The following is a 21554-nucleotide window of genomic DNA, read 5'->3' on the forward strand; positions in this document are numbered from 1 at the left end:
CAAAGACAGAGAATGCAGGCAATGGGATCGGAAGAAAGACATGACAGGGCATGCGTTTAAGAAGGGAGGAGCAAGCATGGCAACCTCCGTGGTAAAGATGGTACCACAAGGAAATGCAAGCCCCCACATGAACACTGGGAGACTGAGGGTGGCACAAACTCTGAAATGCCAAAAATTTGAAGGTCTGAATTCACCCACAGGTACCTACCTCAGAAGACAGACCTCTGGCAGGATGCTGGCAAAAGGTCCCAGCGTTCCAAAGGAAAAAGGCCAGAAGGCAGGAAGGTGTATGAGAAAAGGCTCGGTGGCTAGGGGATTCACAGCGACGGGGTGGCAAGAGGGCAGCTGCACGGCTGAGTCCTGCCACTGATCTCGTAGCATGGAATGTGTGTGAGCGGCTGAACATGAAACCTGTTTGTTCTGTAAGCTTCCACACAGACTCAGCAGTGGGGTGTCATGCACCATCGAGACAGAATGGACCCCTCGCTGACCCCCCAGCAGGTTTTCAGAGGCAGTTCCCCACACAGAAGGGACTGTCCATTCTCCTCCTTTCAGGTCACAGCTGTTGTTCTGTGCCAGCGGTCGAGTCACCTGCTGAACCCTGCTCTATCTTGAGCCAACGGCATTGTCTCTGACACACCTACCCCCGCGGCCCCAGTTACTGAGTCAATCTATCACCTCCAGGGCTTTCCTCTCCTGTGCTGTCCTTCCACTTTCCAAGCATGATATCCCTCTCCAAAGATGGGTCCCTTCTGGCAACAGGCCCAAGGGCAAAGAAAATTCAACAGCCCTGGAAACCTCATTCTCTCCTGCAGAGTCAGAATCAACAGGAGAGAGCAAATAAATATCCCCAGCACCGATGAGAAATGCTAACAGTGGGCTTGTACAGAAAGGTGACATCAAAGACCTCCCTCCAGAGTTCATCAGGGCCCAGGAACGTGTCTCTCGCATCAGGATGGAGGAGAGTGAGGTGGTCTGAGGGGGATGGTGGGTACAAATTCATGCCTATCCCCATCATGACAAAGGCATGCTTATTTACAGAACTCCCGCTTCCATCATCTCCCCATCGAGCAGCAGATTTTTCATCCAGGAGAGGGGAGATGTCACAGACACCAGCACTGGGCCTCGGTGTCAGAACAGAGTGATGAGGGTTTATGGATGAAAAATAAGCCAGGGTAGATGAAGGATGCATACTGGGCTTGAAAACAAACAAACAAAACCCCACAGGAATGAGAGGATTTAGCACCAAGGAACAGACAGTTGGTAGAAGGATCAGTGGCCCTGCCAAGATGGCCATGAGTCTCGGCCACCCCACAGCAGCCCTGGGATGTGCTGACCATCCACTCACTCACTTAGTGGAAGCATCTCAGAGAGGGGTTGGCGAGAGGCAGGGAGCATTAACGCCATGGCCAGCCTCAACTACCACATCGCTATCTTGATGGGACCTTGAGCCTGGGGGGGGGGGGGTTGTGAGGCGGCCCCTTTCAGTAAACCTTGCCTCCGTTTACAGATGACCTTTACGCAGGTTTTCAGTGTATCGCCTGTCTACAGAACGGCTGGTGGATTCAAACCTTGTTCCTCCGGGTTGGCAGCGTAACTCCTTACCCACTCGGCCACTCAAGCACCCTGCTCACAGTCTTGTGTGACATGCGGCCTTTGTGCCTCATTGACGTACACTTAAGGAAGTCAGTCTCTGGACAGTCTGTCCCACCGTCTTGCAGGCTGCACAACGATGCACGGTGAGCTCAGCGCCGCTCACCAAATCTGTGTGAGAAGCGTGGACCGCGTCTTCTAGCCTTGACTCTGACTTCAGGGTCCAGCGTCTGCACCCTGCCCATCCTGAGGACAGAAATCCCTGCAGGGTGGCAGCACATGACGTTGTGGGTAAATTGGAACATCTTTCTGTCACAGGCTACCTTTGCAAGGCCTTGACTTGAGTATTCTGTGTGTATCATCAGTGTTGCTGGCCTCTCCTCACTCCATGAAGGAGCTTAGGGGAAAAGGGGAGAGTGTGGGTGTGGGGACAAAGAGAGCAGGGGTCAGGGGCCTGCAAGCCCTGTGCCGCTGGGGAGCAGAGCAAAGCAGAAGCGGGAAAGACCTCCAGCTAGATCACTAGGAAAGGTCAGTGCCCACCAAGGCAAGAAATGCACAACGTGCACTGAAACGGGCACATCAACAACTGCATAAACCTTGCATCAAACATATAACCTAAGAAGACATGAGCAGAACGGGCAGAAGTGGAGGAGAAAGAGAAGAAGAAACAGCATTCGGGCTGTCATTTTTCTAGTTTATTTGGGCAGTCTCTGGTTTCCTCAACATTCTCAGCCAAAGACACTTTCAGTCTTCAAAGCCCGCTGTGTGTGTGTGTGTGTGTGTGTGTGCGCGTGCGTGTGTGTGTGTGTGTTGGCCTAACCTTTCATCGTATCGACTTTTCTCACCACCCACTGAAATCAGTATCACCCCTTCTTCCTTGCTTGCTTATCTCTCCTTTCAACGAATGAAATAATCTCTAAGTCCCCTTCCTCAAGAGTCACTGTCCACCAGGCCAGCACCATGCGTCACAGCCACTCACCCCCTCCCCCCAGCCCGGAGGGGGACGTGGAAGGCTACGTGGACCGTGTACGGACACACACAGCTGCTGCTGGCCGACTCGCTCCTCCCTGTCAGAGATGGAAGACATAAGATGCTACCAGCCGTGCTGGAGGAGAGGAAAACAGACGACGTGCCAAGTCCTGGTCTTCCATGAATGTCCATTCACTCCCCAGATCCTTTCCAGAATCTTGATGGTGGTGGCGGTTCTGCCACTAGTGAGCAGAGGCCATTAATCAGAACCAGCAGGGCTCACGCCTCTGGGCCATCAGAGGTTTCAAAAGCAACTCTATGACATTTCCAATTGGGGGATTCTTAAGGCAACAGACCTGCTGTGAAAGGGCCTGTTTAGGAATCCCAAAAGATGCCTTAATAGACTGAGCTGAGCAGTATTTACATACAGGCAGGCCTCGGGGAATACTGCCGGCTGTGAAAAGATGGACAATGACTAAGGCACAACAAAAAAGAACTTGATGCCTTTGAATTGTGTAGAACAGCACCGCATAGGCCATGGACCACCAAAAGAACACAGGAGCCTGTCTGGGATGAGGTACACGCAGGGTGCTTCCTGGAAGCAAGGACAGTGAAGCTTCATCTCGCGTACTTTGGGCATGGTGTCTGGAGGGGCCTTGCCTTGGAAAAAAGACATCACGGTGGGAGAGGTGGAAGGTCAGAGAAAGATAGGAAGACCCTTGGCCAGATGGACCGGCAGAGTGACTATCACAACAAGCTTGAACAAGTTAGAAGTGGTAAGGATGTTGCAAGACAGGACAGGGTTCAGATCTGCTGTAGGAGACTTGATGGTACCCAGAAGATTGAGATTGTTTACAGCTTCAGCTGGCTTGGTTCCACAATCAGCACTCTTGCTACCAGAAGCCATGGAAGAAAAGAGATGAATAGCACTGGGAAAACCTGCTATCAGAGACCTCTCCAGAATAGTGAAGAGGAATGATGTCAGTCTAGAGACTAAGGTGTGCCTAATCAAGCCACTGTGTTCACAATCGCTTGCTATGCATCAGAGAGCTGGACAATGACAAAGGATGACAGAAGAAGAATTGATGCCTTCAAGTTGTGGTGCTGGAGAAGAATCTTGAACATACCATGGACAGCTAGATAAACAAACAGATCTGTTCTGGAGAGAGTAAAAACAGGCTACTCCTTGAAGGCAAGGATTTTGAGGCTACATATGACATACTTTGGGCATGATGCAAGGAGGGATCACTGCTTGGAGAGGGACATCATGTTTGGAAAGGTGGAGGGACAGTTTAGGCAAGGAAGAGCCTGGGAGTATGTGTGTTGGATACAATGAAATTGGTTCAAGAGAGAGCAGGGTTCAGAGCTGTTGTACACAAGGTGGCTATGAGTTGCAAGCAACTTGACAGCATGTAACAACAGCAACAAGAAGTCACTAAAATGTAGAGAAAATAAATTTGCTAGTCAAAGTTACTCCTCTTAGGAATTTGTTACAGCAGCAGTAGAGAGCTGACATACCCATTATCTGCAGCGAGGTGGCAAAGACAGTCACATCCCAGACCCAAGGTTGACAGTTCACAAACAGGCACAAGTGCCTGGGAAGAAAGGTCTGGCATTCCACTTCTGCAAAGTCACATCCCTACAGAAAAGCCTACGGTGAACAGAGCCACGCTGTGCACACAGAGTCCTTCTCCACACACTGGGTCCGTCTGCTCACACTGGAGACTGGTTGGGTTGGACAAGCTATTGCTAATCACCAACACCACACCCACTGCCTTCTACCTGTTTCTGACTCCCAGCAGCCCCACAGGACAGGTTAGACCGGCCCCACAGGATCTCCAACATCTATTGGGGGGTTATATTGCCTCATCTTTCTTTCCAGATCAGCTAGCGTGTTCAAACTCCCAACCTTTCGGTCCTACGCTGAGCATTTTCACCACTGCGTCACCAGAGCCTCTTACACATCTCGCTGTGACCACCTCACTGTAATCAAGACACACTCTCCCAGCGTGACGTACGGCGATAACCAGATTACTTCTGCTTCCCTCCTGAAACCCACATGCTGAGGAACTTAGGGAGAAAAAAACCTGAGAAGCTAGGAATATTATGAATATTCATACATTAACTCGATTAAATCATTCCCGTCAAAACACAGCGAGTCGTCAGAAGCGACGTGCGCTGGAAGCCGGCATCGCTATTTCTGCACCTTTGTGTTATCTAGCCACCGTGAGTGAATTGTCACAGGACAGAGGGACAGGCATCTCCCGGAGTCCTGGCAGGTGAGAAACTGCTCGCTGTTGACCAAGTGCTTGGAGGTCCCTTGGAGAAAAGTCCTGTCAGTCCGCTCCTGAACACCTGCTTCTGGAACCCATGCTGAGTAGAGCCTTCCTCGGGTATCTGGACACCTCCTGGTGGACAGGCAGTGTGGTGTGCTTCTGAGAAATGGCAGGAGGGTACACAACTAAAGGATGCCAAGTGTCTTGGTAAACCTGACCACCAGCAGGCAGTGAGGGACTGTTTGGCCACGGAGCTCGGCTTCCAAGACCGAGATGTCAGTGTGAGTTCAGTCCAAGGCACTCACTACCTACACAGTCACCACACATCTGTCAGTGGAGGCTTCTGGGACACTGACCAGACTGCAGCAGCCCAGCCAGGAAGACTAGGAAGCAAGGCCAAGCAATCTCCTTTCGAAATCAGCTCATGAAAGCCTTCTGGCTTACGGCTCTCCAGGTCAAAATTCATCACAGGACCAGGCAATGCTGGAAACCTGGGGCCTCCAACCAGTCATGTTGTGGTCCCCTGATACAACAGCAGGTGACAAGACAGTCATTGCTGTGGGCCCCTGCTCAGTGTGGTCGACACAGTCACGATGCAGGACCATGCAGCCAGCTCGTCTTCCATTTGAGAGCCTGTGGTCACCAGCGAGACATGGACTGAGCTCAGAGCCATAATCAGAGAGACAGATCCAAGGCAGAACAGAGAGAGAAAGGAGAGACAGGCAGACCATCCTGCAAAGACGGGTCATCTCAGCTGGGTACATTTTCTTGCATGGAGTTGCAAAATGTCACCTCTTACAAAGTCCAAAAGTAGGTGTGCTGGTGGCACAGTGTTTAAGGGTCTGCTGGTAACCAAAAGCTTGGAGGCTGGCACCCACGTGACGATTTCATGGTAGAAAAAACATAGGAAAATCAGAGCACCGAAAGCCCACAGGTGTACCCCATCCCACATGGCCTCCTCTTGAGTTAGAATCAACTCAATAAATAGCCATCAACAAACCACTATCAATACACGCCAATCTCAGAGACACGGGAGGCCCGTTGTAGCCCATCACAAGCCAGTGTCGCCATAAAGCCAGCCCCAGGAATTGTCTGCTTTCTTGGTGCTTGTAAAAGGGAGAACACTAACACAATAAAGTATTACTATAAACCCAGCCACAGGAATTATCTGGGTTTCTCAGTGCAGGTCAAAGCTACACAAGTTACAACATTGCATCCAAGCATGATCATAAAGCCAGACACAGGAATTGTCTGGTTTCTCAGTGCTTCTGAAAGTTACAAGCCATTTACAATTATGGGTTGTAAATCCTAAGCCCAGACTCATGAAAGAGTGGCCTTTCTTTGTGATGTTAGTGGGGCAGAATGCTTTCCTTTTGGGGCTGCTAGGTGACGGGTCACTGGTTTGAATCCATCAATTGTGCCAAGAGAGAAAAATGAGGCACTTTTCTCCCATTAAGATATAAAGCTTTGGAAAACCAATGTGGGATCATTGTGAGTTCTAAATGACTGGAGAGCAATGAACTCCTTTCTATTTTTTTAAGTGTAGGGTGTACTTTGATCTTGAGTCCTCCACTTATGCCACAGAAATGCAACCAATGAAGCCAGCAGAGATGGAGAAAGAGAGATGCCACATAATGCTCACCGAAGAATCCAGAAGCAGAGCTGAAAAGAGACTGGGACTCTTCCTCAGAGCTCACACACTGAAATGAGAAAGAGCTACCCCCCTTAGAGCTGGGACCCTCCCTGGACCACCTGCATTATGCAGTTGGCACAACCTTGCTAGCTGAAAGTAAGGAGGTCTTGAAACATCTGCCGCTGAAGATCAGACGCTCTACATACAGCCTTCCACATCGACTGCATCACAACATCAAGAAAAAAAAAGTCCTCCCACTGGGCCCACAGGCAAAAAATCATAATAGATGGAGAAAAGATTGAAGTGCTCCATTATTTCATCGTATTTGCATCCACAGGCAACACTTCTGACATCAACAGTCAAGAAGTCAAAAGACGTGTCCCAGTACTGCATGGTGCCACTGTTGTAGAATGCGTCTGACATCAGGGTTGGGGTATTACAGAAAAAACTGGATAAATTATGTATATTGTATTGAAACAGATGAGGGAAAGAACAGATCAGAGGTGATATATGATTATTATGGTTAGCACAGGAATCCAGAATTAAGGTTGCATAGAGAAGTGTACTCGGGGTGTGGGATGGAGGGGAAGGGACAGGAAAATTGTATACTTATGAAGGAATTTTTTTTTCTTTTTCTTTTTGGAGAGGGGAGTGAACTGGTGGGGAGGGGTGGGCAGGGAGAAAAGTGCGGCAATGAATGAATGGAAATCCTAAACCTCTGTAAATGTCTATTAAAATTAATAATATATATATACATATACACACACACACATATAAAATAAAAAAAAAAGATGTGTCCCATTGGGAAAATCTGCTGTCAAAGACCCCTCTCCAAAGTGCCAACGAGCAACAATTTCAGTTTAAAGACTAAGGTGAGGTACACCCGATCTAAGACAAGGTCTTGTCAGTTGCTTTGTATGCATCCGAAAGTGGGATACTGAGAATGAAAATAGGATGAATCATCGACACCTCTGAGTTCTGGTTTTGAAGAAGAGTGCTGGACGGTGAAGCTCAACTCACAGCCCTCAAGTGGGAATGGCTCAAAGCCGCCCCTGCAGCATGTTTCCAGGAGCTGGAACACGAAATGCAGGGGAAGAGGCAGCCACAAGTAGAGGCGAACCCCAGAGAGGCAGAGCTGTTGGCATAACTGTGCAGCTCCCTCTGGCCTCCACCACCACAGCTCGTACCCTTGCTAAGTCAGAGTCGAAAATGAATCAAAGCTGATCCTTCAGGAGGTTTTCAGAGGCTGTAAATCACATGAGAGAGGACTGCCCCATTTTTCTTCCTTGCAGCAGCTGGTGGATTTGAACCACCAACCTTTGGCTTGGCAGTGCAGCTCCTTGCCCCACTAAAGACCAACCCCCATCCCCTGAGCTTCTCTGAATGGCTCTCAACCACTAGCTGGGCAGAGGGTCAATGAAACCTATGTTGTTGAATCTCAGAAGAAAGGCCTGGGAGGCAGAGTGACGTTCACGGAAGAGACCTGAATTTAGATGCCAGGTGAAAGCACCTCACGGGAAACCACCACCTGCCCTCCGCTTGGAGGCTTGTGGGACCCCGAACAGCTCTGAGCTAAGACAAAGACTGAGAAGACAGGACTGCTTCCAAAACCCAGCCCATGAAACTGCAGCAGCCTCATCTGCACGCACGTGTGAGGGTACCCAGTGGGCTGGTCTCCTGGTCTCGGTGGCACCTGTGCACTGCAGGAAGGCAGCAGCGAGGAGAAGGGAGGGCAGGGCAGCCCAGGATGGCACGTACCGTCGGAGGAAGTGCAGCGCCTCGGCTGTCAGGCGCTGTGTGAGGTTGTCGTAGGACATGGGCTGCTGGGTGACCTCGTGGTTGCGCATGAGAAAGCAGTTGAGCGGTCGGAAGTAGTGCAGGAAGGCGAGCAGCCCGCCGAGGATGGCGGCGGCCAGCAGCAGCAGCCCCAGAAAGACGGCGCGGGGCACGCGCACCAGCCCCAGGCAGTGCAGCACCTCGAGCGTGGCCAGCAGCACGCCCAGCGCCTGCAGCGGCAGGAAGGTCAGCACCCGGATGCCCGTGCTGAACACCGTGCCCGAGCCAGGCTTGCAGTCCCGCAGGTTGGTCACCGTCAGCCCGTAGAAGTAGTCAAAGCCATGGCTCACTGGGTGATGGCAGAAGTCGGCCTTGTGGGCGCAGCTCATGCCCAGGTGCCACTTCCCTGCGGAGACATGCGCACCAGTCAGCGAAGGAGGGTGCGCGTGCGCTTGCGCAGCCGCGTTCCGTGCCAAGGGTTCTCCCTCCCAGTTCCCAGTACTAACAGCCTTTCCTTTAGCAGCCAAAGGCTTTCTTTCCCCTTTAAAGTTCAATGAAAAAGAAGAGTCCTATGTAGCCAACAGCACGACGTCATCCCAACAGAATCAGCTTCTTTCTGCTCTATTCTCTCCCGCCCAACCCTGAGTGCACCCCGAATTTCCAGGGCACATCTCCAGGCCCTTCTGAAATGTTTCTGGGTGGACTTGAAACGGATCAGCTGCAACACCCAAACCCAAAAGCAGAACCGAGCACTGCAATTCCAACCCTTGGTGAACCTAGGCGTTTCTTGACTAACAACTTTTTTAAAAAAACAAAAACAAACACCCAACCCTCAAACTCATTGTCCTGGAATATCGGGACTGACTCATTGCTGCCTCTCCTGTGGGTTTCCAAGGCTGTAAATCTCTGCAGAGGAGACCGCTCAACTTTTTTTGAGGATATGCTGATGGATTTAAGTCCCAGAGCAACTTGGCCTTTGGGTTATTAGCAGTGTAGCAATCCTGCTTGTGGTCCCTTCAAGACCCTAGCATCACAGTTCCCTTGGCTATAATCTTTGGAGTTGCTGATCTCCAGGCCTTGCTTAGACAGCACCCACCCAGGACTTCTGAGTCTTATTGTGAGGGGCCATCGAGTACAGCTCATAGCCACCCTTAGTACAATAGATCAAATGCAGCACCATGTTCATAAGAGAGGGAGCCTAACTGCAATGTGCTTTTAAGTCATGCAAATTTAAAATAAAATTTTAAAAAAGCCTTTCAGTGTGCTTATCAACCAAGGCTTTGCAGTTACAGGAATCTGCTGGTTTACCCTTCCTTCTTGTGCCGTTGTCCGCAGGAAGGAGGGCTGATAACCCCAAAGCCCATGCTCGTGTGGCAGTTTGTATCTACCAGCCGCTCCAAGGGAAGATAAGCAGACTGCGCCTGTGTGACGCCCAGCCTCTGAACACCCACTTCACGGACAGCTGGGTGACAGTTCTAAGTCCACAGCAATGACTTTGAGTTGATGTTAAAGTGCGTCACCAATACCACTTACTCACTTTACCAGAACAAAAGAGCTAGGTTAGTGATTGCAAAAGGGGGGAATGTCAATTTTATTTATTTTTTTTTTACAAAAAGAACTAAGCTATTTAATAAGAAATCAAACTACACAGAAAAGTGGAAACATTCCTCTTTTTTTTTTCCTTCTGGAAAAGATGCTTTTTCTGTGAAATGTCCTCAAAATTAAATTTTCATAACTGACTTCATTTTCACCCTGGTATGTGGAAAGTAAAAATGAATCTTCATTCAAAGAAACTACCCCTGAGGCAGCAGGAAATCGAGCTCAATAATTCAGCAATTATTTTAAACACCTATGAAAATTCCTTATAAAATGTTAATTGTACCGCTGAATTAGTGAACACTTAAAAAAAAAAAAGATGATGGTTTTATACAGAGACTTGAGAGGGAAGAGAAGGGTCATTTTCTAGGGCCCTTGCTTGGAGTCAAGGCTGGAAGCAGAGCAATCTCAGAGGACCTGTCATTCCTGTCCACGGAGGATGCATGTGTCAAGTCCACAGGCACCAGCCCAGCAAACTCCCACAATGAAATGTCAAAGGAAACCGGACAGCAGGGCATGTCCACACTAATGGACATGTTCTGTGTATTGCTTGTCCTCTATTACCATCTGTGAGCAACTGTCTACCACATCTGTATCTTTCTTATCAATCATCTAACTCAGTCATTGAACTCCTCTATCTACCCACCTAAACATTTCTTATCAATCTATCTTATCTACCTATCTCTCCCTGCATCCATTCATTCAGCATTTACATATCTATTGGGGAGCTCTGGTGGCCTAGAGGCAAGAAGCTGCAACTACAGTCCCAGAGGTGCAGGGTTCGAATCCACCAGATGCTCTGCCGGGGAAGGAGGGGCAATCTCCTCCTGTACCAGTCAGATCTGATTTGACGGTACACGCACACAAAAATAATAAAATTTAAAAAAAAATTTAAAAAATTTACATATCTGTGGTTATTCCCAATATCCAGCATCTCTCCATTGCTCTCATCTGTTTCTGCCTTCTCTATCTCTCTGCCTTCCTGCTTATCTCTCATTTATTATCTTTTACTTGTCTTCTCTGTTCATCTATCTATCTAACCACCTCCCTTCCTCTCTGCATATCTCAGTTAATTCTCTTTATCCTTCTCTTTCTACCTGCCTTCATACCTACCTGTGTATCTCTTAACTGGCTGATTTCTCATATCTACCTCTATCCATCCATCTGCTTTCTTATCCATCTGTGCCATCTGCCTGCTGCCTTCTATCTTATCTATCTATCTATCTATCTATCTATCTATCTATCTATCTATCTATCTATCTATCTATCTATCTATCCCACCCACCTTCCTGCCAATCTATGTATTTCTATTTCTGTCTCCCCTCTATCATCTAGGGAGCTCTGGTGGCATGGTCCATAGGGTGTCATGGTACAACCCACAGTCTGTGCCTCTCTGCTGGTTTAACTCCCTGGGAGAAAGATGGGCTCCCTCCCCTGGGTGATTTACAGCCTCTGAAATCCAGCAGAGGATCAGATATGAGCCAGCACCCACTTGACAGCAATGAGTTAGGTTTTTCCTTAGCATCTGTGAACTTGGAGAAAGAAACAATGAAAATTATACAAGTGTTCTAGTCTTTTGTTCCTAGGGTGGCTATGAGTCATCTACAACTCCACGGCACTTAACAACAAACAACATCACCTCATATATCTATTCACCTGTTAAATGTGTCCCTGCTATGGCTCATAATAGTGTCTCTCTGCCTGCACACACACACACACACACACGACACACACGTGTGTAAATACCCATATCTGCTTCCCATACCCCAGGTACACTCCATCCTCTTTGATTTGGAGGTGAAGCCGTGTCTCTGAAGTGTCGCTTCACCCTGAGCTGGCTACCCAACCATTCCATTTGCCCTCCTGCCCTCTGCCAGCCCCAGACATCCCTCCTCAGCCGCCCGTACCGATCAGAGCTGTGGAGTAACCCTGGTCCTTCAGCATCCTGGCGAAGGTGATCTCACTGGGGGGCAGCCCTCCCGACGAGGCGGAGAAGATAAACACACCCACCCGGGACCGAGAGGCCAATCCTGCAGCAGAAAAAACCAGTATCAAGGAAGGGGGACAAGGGAGGTCTCCCTGAGAAGAACGTCACACGAAGGGCGGGGTGGGGGGCACAGCTAGCATTACCTGATCTGACGGGGTACCGGCCGGTCATGAAGGCCGCCCTGCTTGGTGTGCACAGAGGCGAAGCAGCCAAGTGCTGTGTGAACTTCACGCCTCCCCGGGCCAGCCGGTCGATGTTAGGAGTCCTGAAACAAAGGATCTCTCATCACTGGATGCTGGGATGTTTCCCATCACTCTGCCTAAGCTGTTGTTACTGGTGGTTGGGCCAAAATAGACAAGAAGCTATTTTGCAATGTCATGGAATACAATGTAATCACTTTCCATAATGTAATGGGATGTAATGTCATCTCCTTCCACAATGTAACCTAATACAATCTCATCTTTATCCATAATGTAACATAATGTCAGCACATCACTTTCCATAATGTAAAATCCTGCAATAATGTCATCTGCTCTCTCTTCACCATGTAATACAATCTTATCTTCCCCTAGCATACAATGTAATGTCATCTAATCTCCCTCCATCATGTAATGCAACTGTAATATAACCTCTCCTTATTATGAAATTAATCTCCCTCTAGAATGGACTGTCTTCCAAACTAGGGAGCTCTGGCGGCCTAGAGCTAAGAACTTGGGCTGCAAACCCAGAGGCATGTGGTTTGAATCCTCCTGTGCCGTTTAATGCCTCTGAAAACCCACTAGACGGTCAGCTGTGAGTCTGTTCCCACTCAATAGCACCTGAAAACAATAACTGAAACCTCCCTTCCCTCCATAATGTGATGCAATAGAATCTAATCTGCCCCCAAAAGATAATCTAATTTCCTGCTATTATGTACTGTTGTAGAATCTAGCCTCCCTTTATAATGTAATGCAATCTATCTCCTTCCATAATGTAAATAGAATCTAGTCTCCCTTGGTAATATAATACACTATAATCTGTGTCCTTCCATCATGTAAAGTAATGCAATGCCATGACCTTCCATAGCATAATGTCATGGGATCCCTTTCCATAATGGTTTCTCATTTCTGTCCGTCCTGTAACGGAAGGCCAGGGAAGCCCCTTCCACGTGTAATGTAATGGACTCTCTCTCCACCATGGGATGTAAATGCATGGCTACCACCTTACCACCTTGCAGAATACAGTGTACCCTTCCAGAATGCACCGGCCACTCTGCAATGCCCTCACCTTCCCTGACATGACCAAATGGCTAAGCATCAAATCAGCAGAAAGCAGCATCTCCGAGGGGGACCGGCCTGCCTTCGCGATAGACATGCATGTTCTGGAAAACCTCCTTCTCTTGATACCCTGCATGGTTCTCTTCCCCTGACCTACAATGACCCAAGCACCCAGCTGGTGGTGGTGTGAGGTAGGGATCGAGGGGAGAGGCAGGGCACGTAAGGAGAGGTGTACTTGTCAGATGGAGGTGTTGCAGAATCTGGGTCAAGGCCCAAGGTAGGTCACTGGTGGTCACTCTGGCCCCCCTCTGAGGGCCCATGGCCTACTTTCTGCTCTAAGCTAGAGTCAGCAGGGAAGAACCAAGTGTTGGGGCTGGGAGGGAAGTGAGCTACCAGCCCTTCCTCTTCCCCAGCCTGCACCTCAGAAGACAGGCTTGGTGTTCTCTTTGTGAAAAGTGCAGCTATCAGAACCGTGTGTGTGTGTGTGTGTGTGTGTGTCCCGCCCCAGAGAAATACCTAGGGAGCTTGGCTCTACTCTGACTCTTAAGGGAAATGAATTAGTTGCAGTCAACTCCATGGTAACTGGTTTATATCTCCTTTTATAAAGCTGTGCATAATATTTCAGCACTCGGCTGCTAACCAAAAGGTGGGAAGTTTGAACCCACACAGAGGAAGCAATTTGCCTGGAAAACCCCTCAGGACAGCTGAGCTCTGTCGGGGGATGGGGGTGGGAGGTGGGCACTGCAAGCCACTGTCTGCTTTCAGGACGTGCTCCATGTGCACAGAGGCCGCACACCTGCATGGTCCCACCTGAGAGTCTTGTTCCCGTAGCACCCGGGGTCCCCGATGCCGAGGTCGTCCGCCATCAGCAGCACGAAGTTGGGCCTCGAGGCGGCGAGGCTCTGGGCTCTGGTGTGGAACAGCAGCAGTAGCAAGAGGAAAAGGTGCAAATGCCGCATCATCCTGCAGACACAGACAGACATGAGGGGACCCCATTGGGGTGCTGGTCCCCCGTTTATCCAAGCCCTTTTCCTCTGCCTGGGGCTTTCCCAAAAGAAGGCACTCCCACAACTCATCCGCAAGACAAGACCGGCACCGTTCATTTCTGGGCCGCTCCGAAGCTCGAGTGGTAAAGAGTTGCAATGCCAACCCAAAGGTCCGCAGTTCGAATCCACCCACCACTCTCTGTGGGAGAAAAATAGGCAATCTCCTCCTGCGGGATTTGTTGCCTCTGAAAACCACAGGGAATTGCCAGAAGCACAACCAAATGGGTATGAGGAGAGACAGAGCAGACTGCTCCTCAGAAGGGAAGGTTTTCCTCGGGCTGACTCGGCCACGGCATCAGGACAGAGTAGCCGCTGCAGAGGGGCAACCCAGACTGGAAAACGGAAGCCACTGCCCTCAAGTCCATGCCGTCTCCTGGAACGTTCCACCGGATGCCTGAGGCTGTAAATCTTGATGGCAGGGAAATGCCCATCTTTGCCCCATGAAGCAGCTGGCAGATTTGAACCAATGACCTATCGGTTAGCAGTACAACATGTAATGCACTATGCCACAAGAGGCCGACAAGCACACCCAAAGCCAGCACTGGCTGTGAGGACACCCGGGGACAGGCCTAGCTTCATCCTGCTGCACAGAGCATCCCCGTAACTCAGAGCTGCCTCGATGGCACCAGACAAAGGGGGAGACGTCACACACGCTGTCCGAGTGGAGCTCATATCCTTTACTGAATCAAGAGTAAACAGAACGTGCCTAGATCCTGAGTTCCGTCCTACAGACCGGTGTCAGCGTCCATTCACAGGTCTCCCCATCCTATCTGTTGCTGGCTAGGGCAGCAGAGTTACTCTCTGGGGGGCAGAGAGACAGTCCTTTGCCTCGTAGCAAGTCTGTTTGCACCCATGGTGGCTTCCACCCACTAGATGCCACGGGCAACGTCTCCTCATTTGCCTGCAGCTATTTACGACGTGTTTTGGGAGGTGGGGAGTACAACTCTCCCCAGGTGCGGAGCACTGAGCTTGGACCAGCCAGGGGTCCCTGCGTGGCCGGCACGGTGCCTGCTAACTGAAAGAATGACAGAGACTGCCTCTTTGCAAGACAGAAAGGTCTTTCTAGCATATCATCCGGAGAGTGTGTCACGCTAGGAAAGGAGGAGGGGTCAGTGCAAGACCCTTAACGAGACGGCTGAACGCAGTGGTCGCCACAGGGGGCTCTAGCAGAGTACTGACGGTGAGCACGGTTCAGGGCTGGGGCTTCTTCCTTCAGCTGTACACGGGGGGCTTGCTGTGAGTCCCACAGCCCCTGACAACAACCACATTCCTTTCTAAGCTGCCTTTGGGCCGTGCAATGTGCTCAGCCGGGAAACCAAAGGTTGATGGTTCACGCTCACCCAGCAGCTCCACGGAAAAGCAAGCTGGTGAACTACGTGCGCCTAGGGAAACCGTAAGGGGTATCTTCTCCCTCTCACGGGGCCGCCACCGCCGCCCGGAGCTGGAATGGATATTATGAATCCCTGAGGACTCTCCCGAGGGGTGTTGTAAGGGTTAATGCATTCGGTTGTTGGGAGTTTCAAGCCCACCCACAGCCGTCTTGGGGGGGAAAAGAATGGCCCAGAGATCTTTCCTTCCCCAAACTATGAGGGACTTAAAACCCTGTGGAGCCGCATGCAGCTCTGACACCCTCGAGGACACGAGGAGTCGGGGCCTCAACTCTGCAGAGGATGATGATCAGATGAGTGCCTGGCAGCCAGGACGTCTTTGGCTGGATCAACGTGGCAGCGTGTTTTTAACTCTGCCTGCAGAAGGGCCCGAGACGGATGCTGCAAGGCCTCGAGTGAGAGAACCACCATCTATCCCAATTAAGAACATCCTAATCAAAGCCCATCCAAGTGCTGAGACATGATTACCACCCTCACTAGCCCATCGGCCTCCTACGCACAGCCACAGATCACAACGAGGTGTTTATCAATGTGTTCTCACAGCTGAGTGAAAAAGCGCCGCTCAACGTTCCTCCAAATGAAGGTGCGCCGTGGCAAAATATTAAGGGGATAGTTGCACATGAACTTAGAAAGGAGCTCTGTGATGCTCCTTGTAAAAGAATGGAATTATGAGGGTGGCTTTAGGGAGTGAAAAGCTCCTACACTTTTCCTGAGCGTTATTTAGTCCTAAAACAGAATTATGATGCAGGAGTGAGAGAAAAGGACATGGTCTTAACTAGATATGGAATTCGATGAAATCTGCTTGTTAAGAGAAAAGTGAGCACGGTTGCAGGGACGATTTCTAAATTGCAGCACCACACAGGGCATGGACACGGGACTAACTGGGGGAAAGCAGCACCAAGCTGGCTGCTGTGAACTCAAGTCATTGTGCCAGTCAGTCAGAAGTGCTTCCGAGCAGACCCTCCAGTGGGTCCTCTGAGGCTGTCCCTCGCCCAGGCTGCCCCCCCTTTCTCCCGTGCAGAGGCTGTTGGAATCGAACTGCAGGTCTTTGGGTCGGGCAGCTATGAGGAGTCATTAAAGATGTTCCAGATACCCAATGCTGTCCAAGTGCTGGACCACTCCAGCCTCTCTAACATTCAGTACTCCCGCGCCTTCAGCATCTCCCTCCCATCTCTAGGACACATGATTTGCAGCGACACATCTAGAAAGTAATAAACTGTTAAGAACCAACTCAGGCATCAGTGGAGGCTGGGGTGGCCCCCATTCAGGTGTCAGGTGTCACTGACTCCATTACCTGCAGGGATGGATGCAGCCCAATGGGCAGGTCAGATGACAGGATGGCAGTGAATCAGGTCAAAACAACAGTCCCAAGAGCCAGAGGTCAGCTGCTGGCCAGTCAGACACAGGGCTGAGAGCAGCACTCCCATTCACTGGAGGCAGACCCCATGATGAAGGGAATGCAAGAGAGTGACCTGAGGCACAACTCCAGTAAGACGGGGGGGGGGGCTCTACGTGCATCCCGTCTTGCTCCTGCCTCATTAACAGCATGGACAGTGGACACTCCTCTTTGGAAACGAGGCCACAGATGTGAGCATTCTGACACATCAAGAAACGCAAGGCCACGGCTGAACCCAGCACAGCCATCAGCTTCATGCCAGCTCACTGCCACCCTAGAAGAAGGTGAAGTGTCCCAGAAGGCTTCCACTGTAACACCCATGCTCTGAAAGGGGGCTCTCAAAACTCAAACTGAACTCAGGTTGCCTCGGTAGGAACTGGTGCTCCTAACCCTTGGCGGCACCCCCTCCGGTGGTTCAAAACCACCAGAGGTTCCGAGGAAGATACATCATCTCCTCCAGTGGGATTTACTGTCTCTGAAAACCTCCTGCAGTGTGAGCTCTGAGGCTCCAAGGGTCATAGTAAGCAACTCACTGCATCAGAACCATGAATATAACTCCCAGCTTAACACGGTCTTTCAAATGCCCCTGATCCTTTTGTTCAATGGAGAGAGAGAAGGCTTCTGGGAAAGAGAACAATCCCCATGACAAAAGATCGTTTCTGAAGAAAAGCAGTTCTGTTTCATTGGAGGGAATGTATGAGAAATGAACTTGGTCTCACAAACGGAGACGTGGAGACAGGCTGTTTTATTAAACCATTAAAGGAACAGCAAGCACTTGGTCTAAGAGGGAAAGTGACCGTGTGTGTGTGTGTGTGTGTGTGTGTGTGTGTGTGTGTGTGTCTGTCTGTGTGTGTACAAAAAAGAGAAAGTGAGAAAAAGAACGAGAGTGAGAGAACGAGAAAGAGAGAATGAGACAGAGAGAGAAAGTGAAAGAACGAGAGAAAGTGAGAGGACGAGAGAGAGAAAATGAAGAACAAGAGAGAGAGAGAAAGTGAGAACGAGAGAGAGAAAGTGAGACAAGAGAGAGAGAAAAAGTGACAGAATGAGAGAGAACATGAGAACAGGAGTGTAGACAGAAAGTCCTAATTTAGTCACAAGACGTGCTCAAATATCAACATTCACATTTTATTTTCTCTACTGGTCATGCACTCAACTTCTAACCAAAAAGGCCCGTCGAAAGAAAGGCAGGCCGACTTGCTTCTGAAACGAACAGTGTGGGGCAGTTCTCTTCTGCACCCAACACACCACACTGAGTGCCTGATCTTTCTTCTTCAGCCTACCCAGGGATACTTAAACTGCCAGCCTTTACGTCCAAAATCCCCACTGCCATCTAGTCAATTCCAACTCATGGTAACCTTACTGGACAGAACAGAGCTGCCCCAAAGCGTTTCCGAGGCTGTCATCTTTATAGTCAGGGGTGGGGTGGTGGTGGACTGTCTTCCAAATTTCTTGGCATCACCCAGTGAGCACATACATCCAAGGCTGCATCTGTTGGCTGACGTGAGTTAACTGGTATCCCATCAATACCTAGGGCCTCCCCCGCCCGCCCCAAGGGCTTCAGTGCAGCTTGAACTTCTTCCTTCATCAACATCACTCTGATTGGTCATCTTTCCCAACTGGATGTCTTTTCCCAAACACCAGTCGCTCCCAGCCCATGATGTCTTTTCCCAAAGGCTGGGTCCCTCCTGGTCCCAATATGCCTGACGTATTATAACCAAAGGTGCAAAGACCTAAACCCAAAAGGGAAGAGCAGACTCGGCGCTCTTCAAGCTGAACTAGCTGAAGAACAAATTCAAAATGCAAGTTGCAATACGGGAAAATGTTACAGATCAAAACCCTGACTGATGCAAGAAGTTATCAAATGAAGAGGGAAGGCATTCACAGTCACTGGAGCGCAAAGAACTGGTGGACACTGAACCATCTCGGGAAGTGGCACATGTCTACGAGCGATGAAGACAGACGTTAAAGCCGCACTGAAGACATTAGCGGAAAATATGGTCCCAGGAAGTGATGGAAGACCATTGGGGGAAGCTTGAGGGCAACCTGGTTTTCCGTGTGTGTGAATGGTTGGTGGTCTGGGAGAAGACACTGAAAGACACTGTCCAACACCGTAGGTAGCTCAGAGGCCATCCAAGCACAGGACCCTGCATTGGCATCAAGGGCTGCCAGACCAAAGTGACCACTGCGAGAGCAAGTAGCTCTGTGTGGCCATCTGTCAGAGCTCCCGCGTCATGAAGAAGGGCTTTTGGACAGGGTAACAAGTGCAGTCCTCTATAACGAGCACACTCGCTCACCTGAGCAGCTTCACCTGAGAACACAAGACTTCAGCACAAAGGTCACGCCATGTGGGACAAAGGTAGAGAGCAAGTAGGTAAGCCAGCCTTCTCTCTGAGCCTGACACGCTTTCCAGCTCCTCCCTCCGCCTGTTAGACCAGGGAGATAGGTGGGGGGTGGGGGGTGGGGGGGAATGATCGCCCCCATGGCAGAAACTCGATAGGAAGATGATCATTAACAAATAATTTGGCAACTTAATTTAATTAGTGGTCATTTGAATGTTTGCAATCACCGTAGAAAAGCAATTTGCATCTCACTAATTAGTCCCACTCATAACTCGTTCGCCCCCTCCCGGTCTTCCCCTTCCTGAGCCTCACACAGAAAATCATTATAATCAATAGAAATGACCGGGCAGCGACGCGTGTGCGTTCCAGAGACAAGCAAGGCACGTGGGATGGGAAAGCGCATGGCAGCAAACGCGAGGTGCAGCATGCAAGCCGCATGTTTCTTTCAAGGTCAAAAGCAAGCAAGCTCTGGGGTCAGCGGCACAGTGACAGGTATCACTGGCAGCTCTGCAGTCTCTGCAACGTGCAAACCAGGAAGCGGGGCTAGGTCCGGCCACCCAATGGATGAAGGTTCACAGGGACACAGAGATGCCTTGGAAGAAATGCCTGGCAACCTGCCTGGGGACAAAGATGCCATTGAAGGGCACAGCTCAGCTCTGAGACACACAGTGGCAACTTACTTTTGAGTTTTGTTTTGCTTTCTCTAGCTTTGACACCCCCCCGCCCACCCTGTCTTGAGGATGTGAGAGAGCAAGGCATGCACATGTCACCCTCTTCTCAGAATTCCAGCATCCAAAGCACAACCTCTTAGGCCCTGAGTTGATTCTGACCCAGGGCAAACCGCGTGGGACAAAAAAGAAGAATGCTTCACAGAGTTTTCTCAGCTGCCATAGTTAGGGGAGTGGGTTGCCATGGTGCCAGAGGGTAGATCTGGATCTCCATGTTTTTAAGTTAGTATTGCTGTTGGTGTTACATGTGGGCACTACAATCCCTGAGGTGCACGGTTCAAATCCACCAGATGCTCTGCTGGAAAAGGAGGAACAATCTCCTCCTGTACCAGTCAGATCTGATTTGACGGTACACATACACAAATAATAATAATTAAAAAAATTAAAATAAAAAAACATGTGGTCTAGTGTGTTCTGAAGAGCAATGAGGGTCACTTTGAGGACTGAGGTGCACCTGATTCAAGCCACGGTCTTTGCAGTCATTCACTATGCATCTGAGAGGTGGACAATGAAGAGGGATGACAGAAGAATTGATGCCTGTGAGCTGGGGTGTTAGAGAAGAGCACTGAACAACATCCCATGGACGGCCAAGAGAACAAACAAATATGTTTTGGAGAAAGGGCAGCCGTAGCGCTCTTTGGAGTTCTCCTTTGGAGAAAAATATCACGGCTGGAAAAGTGGAGAGAAGGCTCAGGGGAAAACAAGACCCTTAACAAGATGATCAACACAGTGACCACTGCAAAGGGCTTGAGTGTGGCAGAGATGATGAGGATGGCACAGAAGTGGACAGCATTCAGGTTTGTTGTTCACAGGGTCACTATGAGTGGTACTCGACTCAATGGCACATACCACCAAGAAGAGAGAGTGCAGTTATTTATAGTCACTCATTAAGGACAAACCCAGGTGTGTTCTCCAGCTCATCACGCAAAATGCGAACCTGAGGGGGACCCATGCCTCCCTGAACTGGCCTCAGATTTAGATCCCACCTTTAACTATACTCTTCTTGAGGCCACACCATCCCTCGCCGAGCTCCTGCAACTCCTCCAACACCTCCAAGCCCAGCCACATGGCTGCTTCTGCAGCCAGCCACAAAGTACTTAAATGAATTCTAAGCTTCAGTCAGGATTCAAAACAGTTAGGGTTCTGGCTCTGGACTTCCCATAAAGCAGGTGACTGAGCCCTTGATTTCTAATCCATGACAGAGCATCTCTGGAACCCTGGTGGCACAGAGTTTGAGCACTAGGATGCAAAGCTATAACAATCAGCCGTTTGAAGTCATCGGTGGCCCTCTCAGACACAGGAGAGGGGGCATAATTCTTCGAAGAGTCTTGGAAGCCCTCGTGGGCGTTTCAGCTCCATCCTCTAGGGTCGCCATGGGTCAGAATCCAGCACCTGGCAATGGGTTTTCTGATTTGCTGGTTGAGGGGAGAGACTGATAGGATTTTTATTTCACCAAGAAACGTATAGAAACAGGATGCTGTTGTAAAGTGGTCTGGAGGTCATGACTTCCAAGAGCAAGCACATTCTCAAGATTGCGCAACCACATTGGTGACATGTCATGCTAATAAGCC

At 49.9% G+C, this 21554-nt stretch overlaps 1 protein-coding gene across 1 annotated transcript in view; it reads right to left on the minus strand.

The window, feature by feature from the left end:
- STS (steroid sulfatase (microsomal), isozyme S) overlaps positions 1-21051 on the minus strand; it is a 76143-nt gene extending 55092 nt beyond the window's left edge. The window contains exons 1-5 of the mRNA XM_006901782.1: positions 20999-21051; positions 13897-14049; positions 11974-12095; positions 11751-11873; positions 8230-8653 (exon numbers count right to left, since the gene is read on the minus strand). Of these exons, the coding sequence (XP_006901844.1) occupies positions 8230-8653; positions 11751-11873; positions 11974-12095; positions 13897-14049; positions 20999-21051 (875 nt within the window). The remainder of the gene's footprint in view (positions 1-8229; positions 8654-11750; positions 11874-11973; positions 12096-13896; positions 14050-20998) is intronic.
- Between the last annotated feature and the right edge of the window lie 503 nt (positions 21052-21554).

This window comes from Elephantulus edwardii, unplaced genomic scaffold (assembly GCF_000299155.1).
Source record: "Elephantulus edwardii isolate Elephantulus edwardi_28Jun2011 unplaced genomic scaffold, EleEdw1.0 scaffold00344, whole genome shotgun sequence".
Lineage (NCBI taxonomy): Eukaryota > Metazoa > Chordata > Mammalia > Macroscelidea > Macroscelididae > Elephantulus > Elephantulus edwardii.